We start from the raw sequence: 18,536 nt of genomic DNA, 5'->3' as shown, positions 1-18,536 counted from the left end.
TAATTCTGTTTTTTTAACACCATATCAGTGTTTTTAACTTTAACCAGAGTATTACCTCACCAAAAAAATATAGATTAACAATGTATTTTTTTGTCAGTGATCGATTTTGGAGTGTTCTGAACAACGTGGATTGGCTCAATTCAAATTATCTCTGGTTACTAAATTTTGAACTATTCCAAACAATTCTTTCAAATACTTAACTAACATTGTAATTTTGAATCATCTGGTTATTTATTTGATTCTTTATCCCTTATCAATGACCGAACAACGTTGATCGGTTGAATTCAAATTAGCTCTTGTAGTTCAGCTGTGAAAATTTTGTAATTTGTTATATTCGAATTAGCTCTTGTTAACGAGGTTGGAAACAATTTTAAAATAATAATTTGATTGTTGGGAGGAGGAATTGGCTAATTAGTAACTACTAGTGTTGAGACCCGGTCCAAGACACAATTCTACTCCCTCCCATTTGAAAAGATATATCCCTCCATACCGTAATCGTTTTCGGTCTAAGTATATAGACTCATTTTCTCCACTATCAGTTGTGCAAAATGATTTATGTAGGGGCGTCTGGAGGATTATATATATTTTAGGGGGGGGGTGAGGGAAGGGTTAGGTTTTTGGAATTTTTTTACAAAAAAGTCCATAACTTTAAACAAAAAATTTCAAAACTTCACAGTGGTAAACAAAAAATTTAATTTTTTGAAAAAAAAAATCAAAAATCCATTTCTTTTCAGGGAAAAATTAATTTTCTAAGAGAAAATAAACGTTTAAAAAAAAATTTAAGACTATTTTCGCCTAAAAATTTTTATCCTGACCCAAAATAAATTCAAGTAAAATGCAAACATTCCTTAATTTGGGGGGAGGGGGACTACAGCCCTCCAGACCATCCAGTGCGGACACCCATGTTATGCACCACATTTAACTTCATATGTCGTTATTTTAGGTCAATTTTGAAACCCAACTGACTTCATGAATCATTCATCTAGTCTAGACTGAATTTTAAAAGAGACCCGTCGAGACCAAAACACAATACTACTAGAAACTACCAACAATGATTTTGGGTGTTTTTTCTCTTACTTTTTGTAGAGAAAGTTTGGAGATACAATAAAAATAATGACAGGGCATGTTAATCAATCACAAAAATATGAATGTATCTTGCAAGTCCAAATGGATTAAAAGAATCTCTTCCTTTTCCATTTTGTATCATCGCATGTTATTGCGTAAATAAAGTTTACCGAAAAAGGCCTTAAGGAAACAATTTCTAACGGAAACTGGTTTACTTTATAGGGATATATACATTATAACATATATTTGGTCACAATGTGCATAATATGTATAATAAGGTTTAATAAAGGTTACTATTCTCTTCAGGGTAATGTGATTATATTATTATATAAATATATAAACTTAAATTAAAATTTGTAAAATGAGGTTCACACCTTTTTTCAATACTTAATATATTTTTGTATATTTATCCTATCTTCGACATTGGGGGAGGGGGGGGGGCTAGGGCATTAGTATCCTTGAGAAATGGAGGAATAGTTATAATCATTCTCCAATATATATATATTATCCTCTGATAATTATCACTGATTGAATAGACCTCTGTCTACTACCTACTGGACCGTTATCATCATCGAGGTCAGAAACAGGTTTTTTTGTCTTTCTTTTGTACAAAATATACATATGTATTATGTATAAAAAGATAGAGAAATCAGGGTTCTACACAATATATTTTTTGTACAAGTTACAATTTGTAAGAACTTTGTAAGACGATTCTACAAGTTGGACAAACTCAAAAATGAGATGAAACATTTTATAAATGAATAGTCTATCTATACTCGGGGAATGTTCATGAGAAGTTTAATGCAAGGATTACAGTTGGGATAGTTGCAGGCCTGGACGTGTTATCTTTTCTTTCGTCCATCCGTTCTTTTTTTTTTCTTTTTTTTGAACGAACTGATGACACGTGACTAATTACTGTTCAAATTGTACTGTCCATGAAACAACTTTTTACTCGCAAGATCTTCATTATGAAGAACCCCAAATGACTTAATGCAGCCCTTTCTCCTCGTTATGTATGCTTAGAGAGGAAAAATTGTGTGTATTTTTTTGTGTGTTGCATATTTAAAAAAAAGAGACCGAAAATCATTATGATAACCCTGACAATTTAAATAATGTTTTGGAGGAAAACAGTTCAGCTGACGTGACGATTCATTAGATCAGTTGTTTTGAGGGATGAAGGGAAGAACACGGACATAGGTAAGAATTACTCGGATGTCGATCCTCAATTCTACTCTCAGTCCAACAAGGACTTACAATTATAACTCAACAATATATACTCAAGGTTACTCTATGAGTCATTGAATCGAATATAAAGAAAGTTCATGGATCAGGAGTTAAATAATAATGATAACAGCTGAGGAATAGAAAATTCATTCTTCACATTACCTATTCAAAAAAAGAGGTCAGCTAAAAAATACAGACGATTTACATGACTATGTAGGTATTTTGTTCCACTGAATTCACCATGTGAATTCGATGAGTTTGTGTAGATAGTTTTTGTCTATTGAGTAATTCATTATATCTTCAGCGCTCCAATTGGGCAAAAAAATATTCTCTTAGCCATTTAAATTTGATAAAAATGTATTACGTGGTCATTTTTCGCCACTTGATTTTCGTTCTGATCTTGGGATAAAATATGTATTTGACAAGGCATTACATCGGTGACACAAAAATATACATAGTAGTTTGTTGTCAGCTGTCGAGATGTTTGGCTTGCAACCAAGGTTAGGACAACGCACCTTTTGGGCTCAATATCCAAGTCTGGATGGTAGATACACCTACATATGAAGGGTATGTATTTATTTTTGACTTTTCAATAAAATAAGAGTATTCTATTAAGAAAGTCCTTTTAATGTCATTCACAGTTCTATCATTTGTAAATATTCTAATAAATAAGTAATTTTAATAGACATCTATCAAAATGGGATTCTAGCAGCAAATAATGGCTAGCTGGTACTTAAAAAGGCTGGTGTCATAATATATGCTTAAATACAATTTTAATATGAGGTGTACAAGTTGATACTGGGACAATAAATTAATATATACTTTGTCAATTTGGATCATTAAAAGTTGAATGATGGATTTTTCCATGTAGGAGTGAGGAATAGTAGGATATTTAAGTAATATGTGTATGTTATGGACACCATTTTGAGGGCCCCAAGTAGTAAGATCCCTTTTACTTCCTACTCCAAGAAGAATTACTCTTGTTCAAAAAGACGAGTTTTATATACAGATAGGTACGTTGTATGTTAGCGTTTCTTACTACCTGATACGAGGCAACAGGAAGAAATGTATTAGAGTGATAAGATATAATGTGAATTATCTCTGTCTAATTATTTTTATTATCATTAAAATCACATATTAGTTAATGATGTACGTATGCATGTAGCTTCAAATAACGGGACAGGCAAAGAGAAATTTGTCTCTTGTTATATATAAACAATATCAAACTCTTGTATCCTTTGTTCTATATGCAGGGAAAAGGGATATATCGTATTACTGAATTAATACTCTTGCTAACATAAACTATAGGTTATATGCAATGATGTAAATCCGGTGTTTTTTTTAGCTGGACCATTAATTTGTAATTGGTAATATAAAGAAAGAATTTTCTTTTCCTTAGAAGTTGTCATTATTATTTAATTCCAGAGTAGTGAACATCCTTTCATAAATAGATTTAATTATATTCAAAACCTTGCTCATAAAAAATGAAGCATAACCCTGAGGATTTGTTGCTGAGTTATAAATGTAAGTCCTTTTTGGACTCGGAGTAGAATTGGGGATCGAAATCGGATGAATTCTAGTAATTGCCCTTTTTTATATCATTTTCTCCTTCCTTTCTTGTCACAGCTGATTGTAGCTGATCTAATTAAACGTATGAGCATTATTATTTCTCTCAAATTGTCAGGGTTTCCATGTTGACTTTGGGTTTCTTTTTTTTTGCATGACCATTCTACACTAGATTTTCAGGATTAGTTTTACGATTTGGGGAGGGATACAATTAATTAGTGCTTCTAAAGAAGATAGCCTTTTCAATTAAATTACCATTAGTATAGAGGGAATATTAATCTTAGGTATATAAAATAAAAAGGCATTTATTATGCCTTTTTAATATACTATAAGTAGGCGGGAATTCATTATTCAGAGAGAGAGAGAGAGAGATTTTAACACCAGGACAATATAGTAAAGAATGAACAAAATAGAAGAAGAAAAAAACCGATAGCAGACACCGTTTTTTTTTTTTTTTTTTTTTCAACACAAAAAACATACCTATAGATGCCAGTCAGAGCCGGTTTTAAATAAAGGAGAGGAATAGAATTTTATATATACACAGTGAAAAGAAATTTATAAAAATGCTAAAAAATAATATTAAAGGAACGACTTTAAACGTCATTAATAAAATGTGCACAAAAAGGCCATAAAAAAGGAAGACATTTATTTTTACTAAATTGTAAAAAGCCTCGCATATTTATTTTGCCCCAGGCCACGCTCACCTTAGAATCGGTCCTGGTGCTATTCAACTCCAATTTAATACTGTTGTGATGTGAAGAGGGGAAACGACACAACGTAAATGATAATTAGAAATGTTTTTTTTTGGTAGTTTTCTATGTTTTTGTGTCTTATTATCTTTGTATTTTTGTTTGATTTGAATTTTGGTCAGCTCACATAAAAATTAAAATATCCTTACATTAATGAGAATATTATGTATTAAGTAGGACAAGGGGTAACTTGTATAAGGTTCATTCCATGCCATGCCATGCCTTCCATTCCATGCCTGGAGTATACCATATATCTCAGAATTACCTCCCTTTTTTGCAAATATGTAGGTTACTGTAAATCTTCATCCATCATTAGCCACGGTTTGATATGACTAAAGAATGGAATTGTGTAAGAGAAGGGCGAGGAGTTGGCGGGAGCTAGACATGCGGTGCTAGTGAATTAAGAGCATTGTTAATATCAGCTCCCTGTTATATTATTTGGATAGGGGGGGGGGAATAAATTACTGCTATAACATTTAAAATAGCATTAGTGCATAGAAAATATTATAGTTATGAGTAAATTGTATATTATTGTAAAGTTTTCATGCACCTCATAATTTTGCTTTCTATCTTGAAATTGGAGACAGCCACAGCAGAGAGCTGAAATTCAATTATCTCAACCTATTAATAACAAAGAAAACCCTTGCAAAGCGAATAATATATTATTGAATTAGGAGTGTTGCTCCCCGTTATCCATAAGCTCACGCACTTTATGCTTCAATGTTCCCTCTTCAAGTATTATGAAACAATGATAACAGGTTTAGAAAAAGAAAAAAAAACTGTTCAGTTTGTTACTACAAAAAGTATCTCTCTCGTTTTAGGTCATATTTTCAACAATTTTCATTATTAGAGAGTTTTTAAAAATTAGAAAAACAACAGCTGACAAAAAGGGTATTTGATGTTCTGAAGAAAGCATTGTAATGGGGATTTATTTCAGTAATGAATAGACTGATTAAATAATGTACTTAGATGGATCTTTTTTTGATCCTTGATTAACTCCGCATACACATACATATTTTCAACTAGTCTCATTATATATACGACTATGTTGTACTTATACAATCAAATCTTATTGTATTTTTGCTTTATAATATGTATTTATTTTGCCTCGCAAACAAAAACTCATGAATACTTAGCAAAAAGAGAATATTCAGGCATTGTTTATAATATATAAACTTGTATGTACTAGAAAAATGATCCATTCATTTGGTTTGTATCCATTCAAAGCTAACTATACAGGCGCATTGCTAAACTTCTTTTAAAGTCAAATATAACTCACTGAGCTATTGTTACACTGTCATTTCTTAGATCAAGTATTAACACTCAAAAATGATGCCTTTTCAAACATCCAAAATTTGTTATATTAATATAGATGTACATTGTACAACATAACTTTCATCCAGAAATTTTTGTATTTCATTACTATTTATCTCCTTGGCAATCAAAATAGTGCTTACAAGAAGGGCAGACTCGATGATTTCCATTATTTTATCCACATTTTCGACAACTGACCTTCCAGAGAGAGGTGGATCTTTGACATCAAAATTATCGACTGATTGGCTTTTAAAATATCAAGACCATAAATACTATTGATATTTTCAGCCTCCTAGATTGCGGCGTTTTCGCCTTCATCTAAGAAAAACTGAAAATTATAGTTTATTTCCTTTTTCTATCTTTGAAGTGTCCACGAACAATACTTAGTCAAACAATCACAAAACTGTCTCAGAAGTTTCTTTAGTAGTCAATCTTATCATCTAACGTCATCTAGAGTAAACTGATCGTGCTTATACAAAGTAAGATACATATTACTAAAGCCATTTATTGGCAAAATAATGTATTTCTTTTGACAACACCTATTATTAAGAAAAATATTATAAGCAGACTTGGACCCGTGCGCACTTTTTCTATTCAGCCGTTCATTTCTTTATTTATTAAATTAAGAAACGATGACCTCGGCATCAAGTTTTGTCACAATTTAGTTGGTTATGAAAAAAAAAAATCCCTTTTTGAGGCTTTTTCATTACTCCTGGTAGCGGATGCAATTTTCCTCCATCTAATTCACCGTCTAAATTCAATTAAGAAATAATAAAATATAACCTTCAATGGTCCAAAAAAGGGACGTGTTTTGATTTGAAAATCTGTAAAATATAGACAAAAATGAATTTTTTTATGTTGTTCCTTTAAAATCATCGAGTTGAATCAAGATACTTGATTTTTATATAATTAAGAATTGCAGATTAGAAGGATATCTGACAACAATATTTGAATAACAAATACTTCAACTTGGCTCACGTGATGAGTATTTTAGTCCTACATATGTCCCAAGTAAATAAATATTATTTTTAGGTTCCACGTATTGCACGCATATATTTTGATTTGTTGCTTCATTTTTACGAGTGAATTATCTCTTTTTGGTAACAAGTGTCTAATATATTATTATCAAATATACTTACAGATTTCATGAATCTCAAATAAGAAATACTATTATACACATAATTTTGGACTACAAATATATGATTATATGAAAATCCAGTATTTCGATTCAATTCCATAATTTTAAAGAATTAGAATCAAAAAATTATTTTTTTTCCTTATTTTTAGAGATTTTCAAATCAAAAGGCGTACATGAAGGACCTTTTTCGAAGTTACTTATTTATTTAAATGAAGAAAAAAAATATCATGCAATACCAAATTCCGAATTTTTCTCATTATGGTACAGTCTGAGGCAGGGATTCTCAAACTTTTTTCAGTGATTTACCACTTGTAAAATATTTATTTAACCCGAAGACCCCCTTACCAGCACAAAACATGTTTAGCTTGAGTGACAGGGGGGTCCACAGGATTATATATACTTTTTATTTATTTATATATATATGTATATATATATTTTTTTTGAAAATCTAAAAATTAAGATTTTTGGATTTTCAAAAAAAATTCAAAAAAAAAATTCAAAATATTAATTTTTTTACAAAAAAAAATCAAAAATCCATTGCCATTCTAAAAAAATTAAGCTTTCCACAGCTGTTTACAAAAAATTATATTTTTTGGAAAAAAATTTCAAATATTAAACTTTTTGGAGAAAAATTTAAGGATCCATAGATATTCACAGAAAATTAAATTAAATTTTAAATATTTTGAAGGAAAAAAAATCAAATCAAATATTAAATTTTCTAGTAACGTGGGGCTACAGCTCCTACAATCCAACCTCTGCGGATGCCCCTGAGTTATGTACCACTTGTAAAATATTCTTTCAAAATCTCAAGAACTCCCAGGATTGGGCTCCAAGTACTATCATTTGAGAACCACTGGTCCAAGGTACTCCTTGTAATTATTCAGTTCGACTGAAAAGTGGTGGAGCTCTTATTTTAAGTTTTATTAAGTAAGATTGCGTGATCGTCAAATATACCTTGCTGCACCTCTAGACCCGGAATCACTAGCATCGCAAATTATTATGCATTTGCATAAGAGGAAGGGGAAACACACTGTTTATGTGGATAGGAAGTTCATCATGATATTACATACAAACTACAAAGTGTTTTGTTTCATACCATAGGGTTAGAAATATCAAATAAGTCAGGATTTATTAGTGAAGGGGAAAAGGGGACCGCCCAATCCACCCATCATGTAGTAATAGGAGTTCCATGCTCACTCTTGCAGTCAAATCACTTTGTCCTTGATCCTATTATGAGTCTCTTTACGCACCTTTCCAACTATTTGGAAGAAAAAAAAAATGAATATAAGTGCTGTTAGCTCTTAATATAATATCATTTTGAATCAGCTTTTTGTTGTACCATATTATAATATTATTTTATACTTGACTTATTTATTATTTTCTCGTTTTTCCTTTTAGGGCACGTATAAGAAGAGAACACTCACCTTGACCCGAGTTTTGGGGGTCATGACGGAGAATAAGGAAGTTGAATGCATCCAATCATATACATAAATTGATGACTTTACTAATTATTATTTAAAAAACGAGCAAGTAAACACCAAAATCAAAATGGTGTTTCAGAAACTCATATCCTATACATGGAATCAAAACAATTCCGAGAGGTAAGTTCCTCCATGTCGCAAATGAAAGGGACCTATTGAGGGGTGTTGTCGATAAAAAATGTTAAATGAATAATAAATATTCGAATACTATATAAATTTATTCTATTCGTAAAATATGGAATCTAGTATTTCGAATAAAAGATTGCGTGAAAGGAAAAGAATGATTCACAATAGTGTGAGATCCTACCGATATGACGTCCTTATCTGTTTTATTTCAAGGGTGTCCGCAGGATGGTGGTCTGGAGGCGCTATAGCCCCCACCCCCCATCAAGGAGTTTTTGAAAAATTATAGATATGGAAGGAAAAATTATCAGGAGAAAACATGGGAGAAAAACATTATTTAATAATTTATTTATCTAAAAAAAAGGGAATTCGATCAAATTGTGCTGTGGAGCACAAGAAAAAAAAACAAGCTGGTGATGATGCCGTTTGTGTGTCGGTAGACCATCAGTGATGGTACATCACTATGAATAGAGTCGTAAAGAATATTATCTCAGAGTTGTTATCATTATAATTTAACTCTGGAAGAGAGAATATCTACCTAAGTATAAAATGCGTGAGTTCCATCAATCTTGATAATCATCTAAGTATATGTTGCTTAAGGGTGCTAATATCACACAAATTATGCAACATAACTTCACATCAACTGATTTATGATGTACATTTACATATTTAAATTTGAAAATCAGGGGAAAAAACAAAAAAGAAAAAATATATATACATTATATATTAATAAAACAAAGTTTGTCTGTTTTTATGGCTGTACTACGTACAGTCATTTTTGAGTGTATCTTAGGAGTACATAGATACTTAGTCTAAGAGTAGGAATGCAATCGAGCAGCGTGGGCGACATATTAAACAAAAAAAAAAAGGGGATACACGTGTCCTCAAAATTATCCATGGCCTTGTAATTTTGGGGATTTTTTATTTTTGTAATGGAACTAATGCAAGCTAATCAGACTATATTTAGAGTTGTAAATAATAAGCATTCTTTAGCGTGATAGTTTTTTTGTTTTTTTTTGAGGAGAAAAACACCTGAGCAATGAGTTCTTATATCATAGTATAAGAACACATTAACCTAAGCATTGAGTAACTAATTTAAGTGTTCTCCAGAAAAACGACGAGTAACACTGAGGATTTGTTGAGGAGTTATCTTCCATATGAATTAGTAAAGTTGGTCTGTTCGTTGACGCCTAATTGCTCCGGTCCATCCGGGTACTACCGCTAGAAATGTAAATATAGCGTAAATCCACTAAAAACAGTTGAAGTAAATTATATCATATTATTGAACGTGGAATGATTAATTATAATTCAAAAATGATTCAATTATAGTTTGACAAAACTTGAAAATTTACGATATATAATTTTTTCTTAAATCATTTTTTTTCCATTCGAAGAATGAAAAGTATATACTCAGTCACTTAACCAGTGGTGTATCAAGCCGATACGCCAAACATCCCAAAATTTAAGTTAACAGTTTGATCAAGATAGGAAAATCGACTCTTTAAATAATATTACAGACTATTGCTGTATATTTTGCAACTATTGAGCGGGGATTTAGCCACTTAAAGCTAACAAAAACTTATTTAAAATCATCTATATCAAAAGAACGACACATGCACACAAGGCCGGTTTTACGGTGAGAGGGTATTTTTATTTTTAAAGTTGAATTTTTTTTTTCGATTTATTTTTTAAATATAACCTTTTTTTAACAGAAAAAAATTATCGAATCCTTGTTGTTGTTTTTTAATGAAACATGATGCGTAGCTCTTTTCATCTTTGTTTGTTTATAAATAGCCTTTTTTAGTAAAGACAGTTCTAATTTTATTTCAAATGAGCTTAATTTAAAAAAAATAAAGTTATTAATTTCTGAAAAATCTAATCTTTTTGGGGCATAATCAAGTGAAAAAACGGGGCTAATGATCCAATGCTCCCCTCCTTAAATCAGACCTGTATTTACAATGTGTTATGTTTACATTAGCTTCTTAACAGGGACGTCGGCAGGAGTTTATTTTGACATTGCTTTTTTCATTTTTTATTTAAGATTATTATTTTTTTGGTCAAGCTTGGACTTGTGAAAGTGACCTTTATCTATAACAAAAACTTGAAAAAAAAAAATCCTTCTGTTATCATTAATTTTTTCCTTCAAAGCGATAATTTTTGAATGGTAACGAGAAAAATTCATCGATTTGGAGGTAGCTGAGGTCCCTTTAGCCCACAGTCTGTTGACGCCCTTGCATAGCCGTTGGAGAGGGTGTATTTTATTTTTATTTTGTCTCGAATATTTTCGAAATGATTTTATTTTAGAAAATACATTTCATTTTTTTCATTTTTTTTTTGTTTATTAAATATTCAACATTTTTCATGACAACCGCTGTCTTTTCCACAAAATATTACATCAAATTTTCCAACAGATATATCATTATTTCTTACATACCTTATCATCCTGTTACAATGGGCCTGTCTGTACTCAGAACCGACCTGGGTCATTGCAGGGTCCTTTGCACAAAGCTTAAATCTCAATCTGGTTAGGGATAAGGATAATAATTAATAACAACGTAGGGGAATAAAAAAAATGTTCAATTTGCAACTAAAACAAGAGTGCAATCTTTCATTGTCATATTTTTTAAACATAGTACATAATAATATTTATGATTAATCATTTCATCTTCCCTTCTCGACTTCATCTCCTAGGAGCACTAGCATAATTAAAAAATCTAATTATGCATCCCAACGTTTTCTTGATTGAAATTCCCGAGTGACGAATTGTTTTTCTTGTAAAACATATATGTCATACTATTCTTTATATGTACATATTATGGTAAAATTACAATTAATTATATTATTATTAGTAAATGAGTCATTAATATTAGGGTTACCTTTAATTTTTTTGATAATAAACAAAACAATAATCCACCCAAAGAAATAACTGGCTAATAATACAATTCGGATCAAAATAATCTCATTGATCTTCTTAGTTTGTAACCATATTGATCCTCGACTTTTGTATCTTAATCATTTATTGTGTTTCCTATATGGGTACTACTGTTTTAATAAAATAAATATAACTAAGTTGTTGACAACATGGCCACAGAAAGCCTCTCACCCAACCAAATAAACTGGGGACTCCACATTAAAAGATCTTTGGTCTTTATAACAATAGGAGAGACAATTCAAAGGCGTAAGTTCTTTTGACCTTGGAAATTTGAACAATATTAATATTATTATAATTATGTTATTGTAATTACAAAAAATGTATTCCAACGAGGAAATTATCTCCTGGCGTTGAAGTAGACCTTACCTGCTGAAAAAAAAAGGAATTATGTTGATCATTCAGTCTGTATTTAAGCATCATACCACCTATAGTACTAAATATCCATCAGCCTTAAAATAATAAAAATAATCCATTCGTACGAGCCATCATTACATATTTCGGAAGTTTTTACGTTATTCACGCAACCCCTCTCTTAAATCATTTATTTGAAATGTTCCAACCACATACTCCCTATGTTATATTGATTTTCCTTTATTTAATTACTAAAGCAGGTTAACATGGAAGAAACCATGGCTTGTGAGCATTCTATCTACCATACATATTATACAAATACTAGCACATAATATAATCAAATATTCTAGACTGTACATGTCTACTTTCACTTTTTCAATTGCTGTTCTTTTTTTAGTTGTGTGAATTACATACGTTGAAATATATAAATATTTTTAAAACTTTTTATTTTATTATATGAATTTAAATTCTAGAATTTTATATTCTAAATATAGGTATATGTAGCTATTTTAAATTGAATTAACAAAAAATTAAAAGATCTCTATAAACTCTGCGCGTATCTCAAGTATTTAATCGAGAAATTGGATGTTCATGCACATATTGTCTATAAATATATAAGTACATAAAATAATGATAATTATTTATTCATTATACGAAGCAGTGTGAATGACAAAGTTGGAAGGAATTATCTTCTCCACTATTACTATTATAACCTTGACAACGCACAATAACCAATATTTATGTATTATACACAAACCATATACATTTTTATGTATAAAACAACATACAAGTTTTTTGATATAACAACGACTAATAATTATTATATTATAAGCCAATTAATTGTATACAAATTAGGTTCATTCACAAGGTTCTATTGTTACGTCTTGTTGCCGCTATTATACGTATATTGTATATTTTATAAGAACATGCAATAATCAATTATCTTCCTTTTCGGATGAGGTGATTGGTACTGTACACATTCTTCTTTAGTCTGAGCAAGCCTAATCCAATCATGCATTAAATCATTTCATAGATCCACTATGATATTTGGTTAACGTGGCACATTATTCACATTTAATAGAATTCCTTGAAATTGAGGTTACCTCACTAAACATTTTTCATTTTGAAAACTTTGATTGCTTGTGTTGTTTGTCTCTTTCTTTCTTACTCTTTATTTTTCTACGTAGTATACACTCCACATCCTAAATTAAGACAAATTATGACTTATAGCATAAGTAAATAAGTTGGAATACATAATATTTTCACTATTATAATTATGTATATATTATTTAAATTGTTATAATCAAAACATTTTATCTTTTATTCTAGGGATGGTGATCCCTCCATCGTTTATCTGGACGGTGTTATACCACCAGCAAGTTCGACACCACGTCGAAGTGGAACTGTTCCTAGTCCCAGTATGAATAAAGCTAATGCCAATCTACTTCACACCATTCTTGAGGACGAATTGGAAAACCGGTTAGTTTTCTTGTGCATTTTACTGGCAATTCTGATCTATGATGTAAATAAGTGCGGGAAATTTTTAGAATTAAAAAATTTTCAATTGAAAGAGGGCATTATGATTTCTTATCAATGTGTGGATAAGAATGCATGCATAGGATTTGCTGTTAAGCTAACTAGTTATGGAAGGAGGAGAAAGGGTGCTTAGGCCGGTGGAAAGATATATCTTCTACATATGATGAACAAATTGATTTAGAGGGAGAATGGGGGAACACATTGTTAATTGATTGGTACTATCATTGAAAGACTAAACATCATATTAAATAATATCATATTCTGAGGGAGAGCAATATCGATAAGAATCACATTCAAAAGAAGATGATTCCTAATTTTGGTTGACATTTTTCACCCTCCTTTCTATCCCTTTCTGCCTTTACTCTTAGAAAGCTAGAATTTAACCCTTCTCTATGTAACCAAGTATGTATATATATTATGATTGTATGCAACAACCAAAAAAAAAAAAAATTGCCCGGATTCCCTTTAAGTAATCTCAATGATGTCTTATGAAAGTTTTTGATACAGAGGGGGGTGGGAGAAAAATTTCTAGCATCACAGCCCTATTCTGCCCCTTAGAGATGAGAATATTTTCCTTGTAGAAAATTAGAATAAAATTATGCCATATTTTTTACTATTAATCACTTTACTCCATCAATGTAAGGAATGGCGAAAGGAGTCTAGAATCTTTAGTAGTTGAGAGAAGATGTGCGCTCGAGAGTGAAGGAAGAAGAAAAATATTTATGCCCGTAAATGAAGGGCCTTGAAGAAGGATTTTTTTAAGGCGTGTGTTTTGTATATGTAGAGCTAGAAGGAGAGGGGAGAGAGAAAAAAAGAGTGAGAAGAAGTGGAAGGAAAAGAGGACGCTTCGCTTTTTCATTATGACCATTTTGAATGTATTACTTAGTAACTCTATAACAGCCGGGGGTGTGTGTCGTCGTGATGAAGAAGTACATCTTTTGAAAGAGTAGTGTGACGTAGAGAAAGGGGTCGTGCTGCTATTCACATAAAATATATAAATATAAGAGATAAATATCAAAATTTAACTTAAATTAAGAGGTAAAGGCACAAATATAAATAAAATAACTTATTTGCACTTTTATATTTATCCTTTCATGTGTAAAATAAATACATACATATATATATCAAAGTATTTCAATTTTCCTCTCCACATAGTTCGTTCTTTGCACTTGATATTCTTCTTTTTTAAAAGAAAAATTCAAAAGGAAATGACAGGAAACATTCATAGAATATCTTATATGTACATTCTACAGTCAATGTTACGTTCATGCACACATAATAAATTAGAAATTCATTCACTTACTTTAATAGCAATCACATTAAATAGAAGAACAGAAAGAAACCAAACGTAAACCGCTACCACTACAACGACGACAATGTTTTCAATTTTCCACCTGTACGATTCCTTCCCCCTACGTCCAACCATTTTAATTATCGTTGTCTTTCGTAATATTATCTATATATTATAATAATATGAGATCATCATGTAGATGGATACATACTATTTATATAGTGAGCAGCCAATGTTTCTCGGATGTTGTGATTCTCCATTGATAGATATTCCATGAATGAGTTTGAAGTGACTGCTGATGAATCAGAACAGTGCTATCACGAGATGCAAGATCCATTGACATGCATGTATACTAAATGCTAACATTACAATGTACATACTCCCATTCATCAAATATTAATTCATTATACATATTATATGTCTTTCATTCAAAATCATCTCTGTACTATATGAAAATATGATATTTTCTTAAAAGAATGAATCATTTCACTGATGGAGTTTTCATTAAGTAGCTAGTAGAAGCTTAACGACTTGCGACGGACGGACCGCCGTTAATAGTTATTACATACTACTTGGTGCATTTGCAGATCCCTTTATTAACCTTCTTTTTTTTCATTTTTAAATGTCAAATAAAATAACTGATTCTTGTCCATGAGAAGAGTAAAGGGAGGAATAAGGATTTTTCCCCTGTTATTTATAGAATGAACCTTGAATTTGTTATAATTTATATGTATACAGTAGCAACCTTACTTTTTTGACTATTGCTCCGCAAGGTATTTTTGATGGTTTGTTTTTTATAATAACAAGGATTGACGACTCATGGCCGTCGAAATAGGCGGAGGCAGGAGTATTATTTATGTTAATATTATATTCTCTCTTTCTTTCTTGTTTTTTTTTTTTTTTTGTAGGTCAAAAGTTAATTTTTTATTATACTATTATTGTTACTAAAGCAATGCAACCTGCTTCTCCAAAGTTGTTATAGATCTTCCTACTCCCCTATGACAATGCTCCTAACTCATTCTATGGACTATCACCTTTTCCATCCTTTCATATCTAAATCCTATTGGCTATTAATATTAGTATAATACATTGATAGATATATATATGGAATGATCATAATATTTTCTTATAATCTTTTACCTATCAATTTATGACTTTTCATGTTATATATATATAATATGTAGATTAGCCTAAAGGCATTTTTGTCATTTATGGATAAGAATGTGTTGTTCTGTAATTTAAAACGAACTTTTATACTATTTTCATTATTGTTTTTTCTTCAATATATATATCAATGTATAATACAGCAATTCATACGAGGAAGAAAAATGCGGGAGAGAGAGAGGGAATCCTTAACTTCTATTGAAGTTTTTATTCTGCCTTGAAATCAATTGTGTATCTTCAGATTATTGATGTAAATATACATAGGTACACACTATATATAAGATGTGATGTATTTCTCCCGCTTTATATATATAAAGAAAATGTATACTTAAATGTATATAATGTGCATACCTATATATGTAATCCATTAGGGAAAACATTCCTTGAATCTCCATTTTCCTCTCTTCATTTTATGTAGAATGTACATACATATATAAAATCTCGTCTTACAACACAAGACGACGACATAAAACTATTATATACATATATATATTATATTATAAAATATTTATACTTATTACTAAATGTTTCATTTAATAGGACCGTTGATGACGACAACGCTTATAGCAAGAGTGAAGAATGTAATAATTATATGAATGATGTGAGTGAATATGGAATAACTGGTGATGAAGAGGATCGTATCTCTTCTGATGGGAGGTAAGAATCTCCTTCTTTTTTTTTTTTTTTTTTTTTTTTTTGACTATCAGCAACTTACTCATTTTACCTGTCTTTGGTTGTTGCTGCTCATTTTTGGGCTTGTCACTTCCATATAATTTATTCACGATGTACCTATTATAATTTATCATTATCTTTTTTGTTTTAGCTGTATTACTATCAATAGCAGTAGCAGCAACGGTAATTCCGTTAGTCGTAAATCCTCAATGGAGTCCGTGTTGTCAAATGATGTAACCATGTCTGAGGGAGGAGAGACCATAAGTAATCAGATTTGTAATAGCAATAACGGCAAAGATGCTGAAGAGGACAACAATAATTCCCTGCCAAAAGACGTGTCTGGTGAGGAGTTGGAACTCCTTAAGAAACTAGAAGAAGCTAATAGGTAAGCGGCAGAAGAAGACCTATTCTTCATTTTATTATGTGCATGGTTTGAGCAAAATAAGGCTGTCCACCTGTGTTATTGCAGGAGTTAGTTTTAAATGCTTCTAAACATTTTCTATAAATTGACCGGCATGTTTTCATCTATGTACCTATATGTTCATATGAATGAGGAGGTTATACTAATACTTATAAAATCATCATGGAAAGCGAAAACCTGCCCACCTCTAATGAATAATCATGATATACCTATGTAGTAGTAATAATAGTAGTATTAAAAATGGTGTAGTGCTTGAGTTAGTAGTTTCTAAGAAGTGATTTGGGGTGTGCGTGTATGAGCCCGTCCCTGTTTATTGCCCTGCTAAGTGCATTATTGAATAATAATAATAATTCCATCAGTGAAACTACACTTACCTCTGTGATCTCTTCTTTTATAATATATATATTCCATGGCTTAATGTTTATTGTCATTTATCCTCAATCATATGTGTGCTATACCGTACAGATGTTGTTCAGTATATAACCACCACTGTCAGAGATTTGACCTCGATCCTTTTTAGCCTATTTACATAAATAAGAACTTACGTAGGAGTTTGTAATACATTAGTGTATCCATATCATTTTTTCACATACTACATACATATGAGGTTGTATACCTCACTCAGATAATATGCACATCATTGAGTTACATACATACTTTGAATTGTGTGTGTGTTTTTATTCCCCAACTTGGCAAAGGCCTTATCTCTTTCTTTCTCTCTTAATCATTTTGACGTTTAATAGTAAATATAAAAATTAAGATAATAATATTATGCCTAACTTAGAACTTCTTTCTTAAGAAAGTGTGATAAAAAATAAAAATAAAGTGAAGAGATCACAAGGAGCTTTTTTAACCGACTGTTGATTTATTATGATGTGATATTGAGCTTGTAATACTAAAGAAATAATCATGAACTACTATCAAATCACGACGGATGTGGACGTAGAGTCCCCTACAGAAGAGGAAGAGGAGACGAAGAAAGAAAAGGAAAAGAGTGCTCATCATAAGTCTATCTCTCCTCAGTCAAGGAAAACTTGGTCCTGGGATGAACAGAGTGATGAAGACCCTAATTGGCTCATATCCTCAGAGTCATGGTCCTCCTTATCCTCATCTCGCTCCTCATCTGAAATCAAACTCCGAGCCAAAAAGTCATCATCTAAAACAAAAGAGGGTCGGCTAAGTAAACTCTGGGAGGGAGTAGCTGGGTTGGTGGTTGGGGAAAAAGAACAAAGTTATCTTCCTTCTCAAACTCCACCTGTTCCTAGAGTTGAAAGTCCTCCTAATATAGTCGTGGATAGAATATCTGAAATATTTAGTGATATTGAGTCTGAGCTTCCTCTCAAGGATAGGCCTTCCTTCTCATCTAAAGAGGCTGTGATAAAAAGAGGGAAAAAATCTGGGTTTTTTAGTAAAAGGAGTCGACAAACCATGTCGGGTATTTTTAATGATTGGACTAAATGGATGCAGCTCTCAGAGTCAAAGTAATGATCTCTTTACGAGTATTAATAT

At 31.2% G+C, this 18,536-nt stretch overlaps 1 protein-coding gene and 1 long non-coding RNA gene across 13 annotated transcripts in view; one reads left to right on the top strand and one right to left on the bottom strand.

The window, feature by feature from the left end:
• Nucleotides 1-18,536, top strand: part of Evi5 (ecotropic viral integration site 5) — a 32,510-nt gene that overhangs the window by 2,238 nt on the left and 11,736 nt on the right. For 2 of the 7 annotated variants that reach the window (XR_011784286.1, XM_040727136.2), the window contains exons 2-5: nt 8,455-8,657; nt 13,273-13,422; nt 16,475-16,591; nt 16,758-16,991. Coding sequence is in view for 5 of the 7 variants with exons in the window: in XM_040727136.2 (XP_040583070.1) it covers nt 8,605-8,657; nt 13,273-13,422; nt 16,475-16,591; nt 16,758-16,991 (554 nt within the window). In the remaining 2 variants the exon portion in view is untranslated. The other 5 variants (XM_040727138.2, XM_071894024.1, XM_071894023.1 and 2 more) reach the window with 5 other exon arrangements.
• LOC121131767 (uncharacterized) lies at nt 12,168-16,571 on the bottom strand. 6 transcript variants are annotated; one of them, XR_011784291.1, is made up of 3 exons: nt 16,456-16,568; nt 14,362-16,406; nt 12,168-14,265 (listed from the first exon to the last, which is right to left on the bottom strand). It is a non-coding gene; the product is annotated as an uncharacterized lncRNA (long non-coding RNA). The 6 variants fall into 6 exon arrangements; XR_011784288.1 differs by having other exon boundaries at nt 12,168-16,235; nt 16,286-16,406; XR_011784289.1 differs by having other exon boundaries at nt 12,672-16,235; nt 16,286-16,379; nt 16,449-16,571.

This window comes from Lepeophtheirus salmonis, chromosome 1 (genome assembly GCF_016086655.4).
Source record: "Lepeophtheirus salmonis chromosome 1, UVic_Lsal_1.4, whole genome shotgun sequence".
Classification (NCBI taxonomy): domain Eukaryota; kingdom Metazoa; phylum Arthropoda; class Copepoda; order Siphonostomatoida; family Caligidae; genus Lepeophtheirus; species Lepeophtheirus salmonis.
The sequence above is the reverse complement of the archived record's forward strand: the minus strand, read 5'-3'. Positions and strand labels throughout refer to the sequence as shown.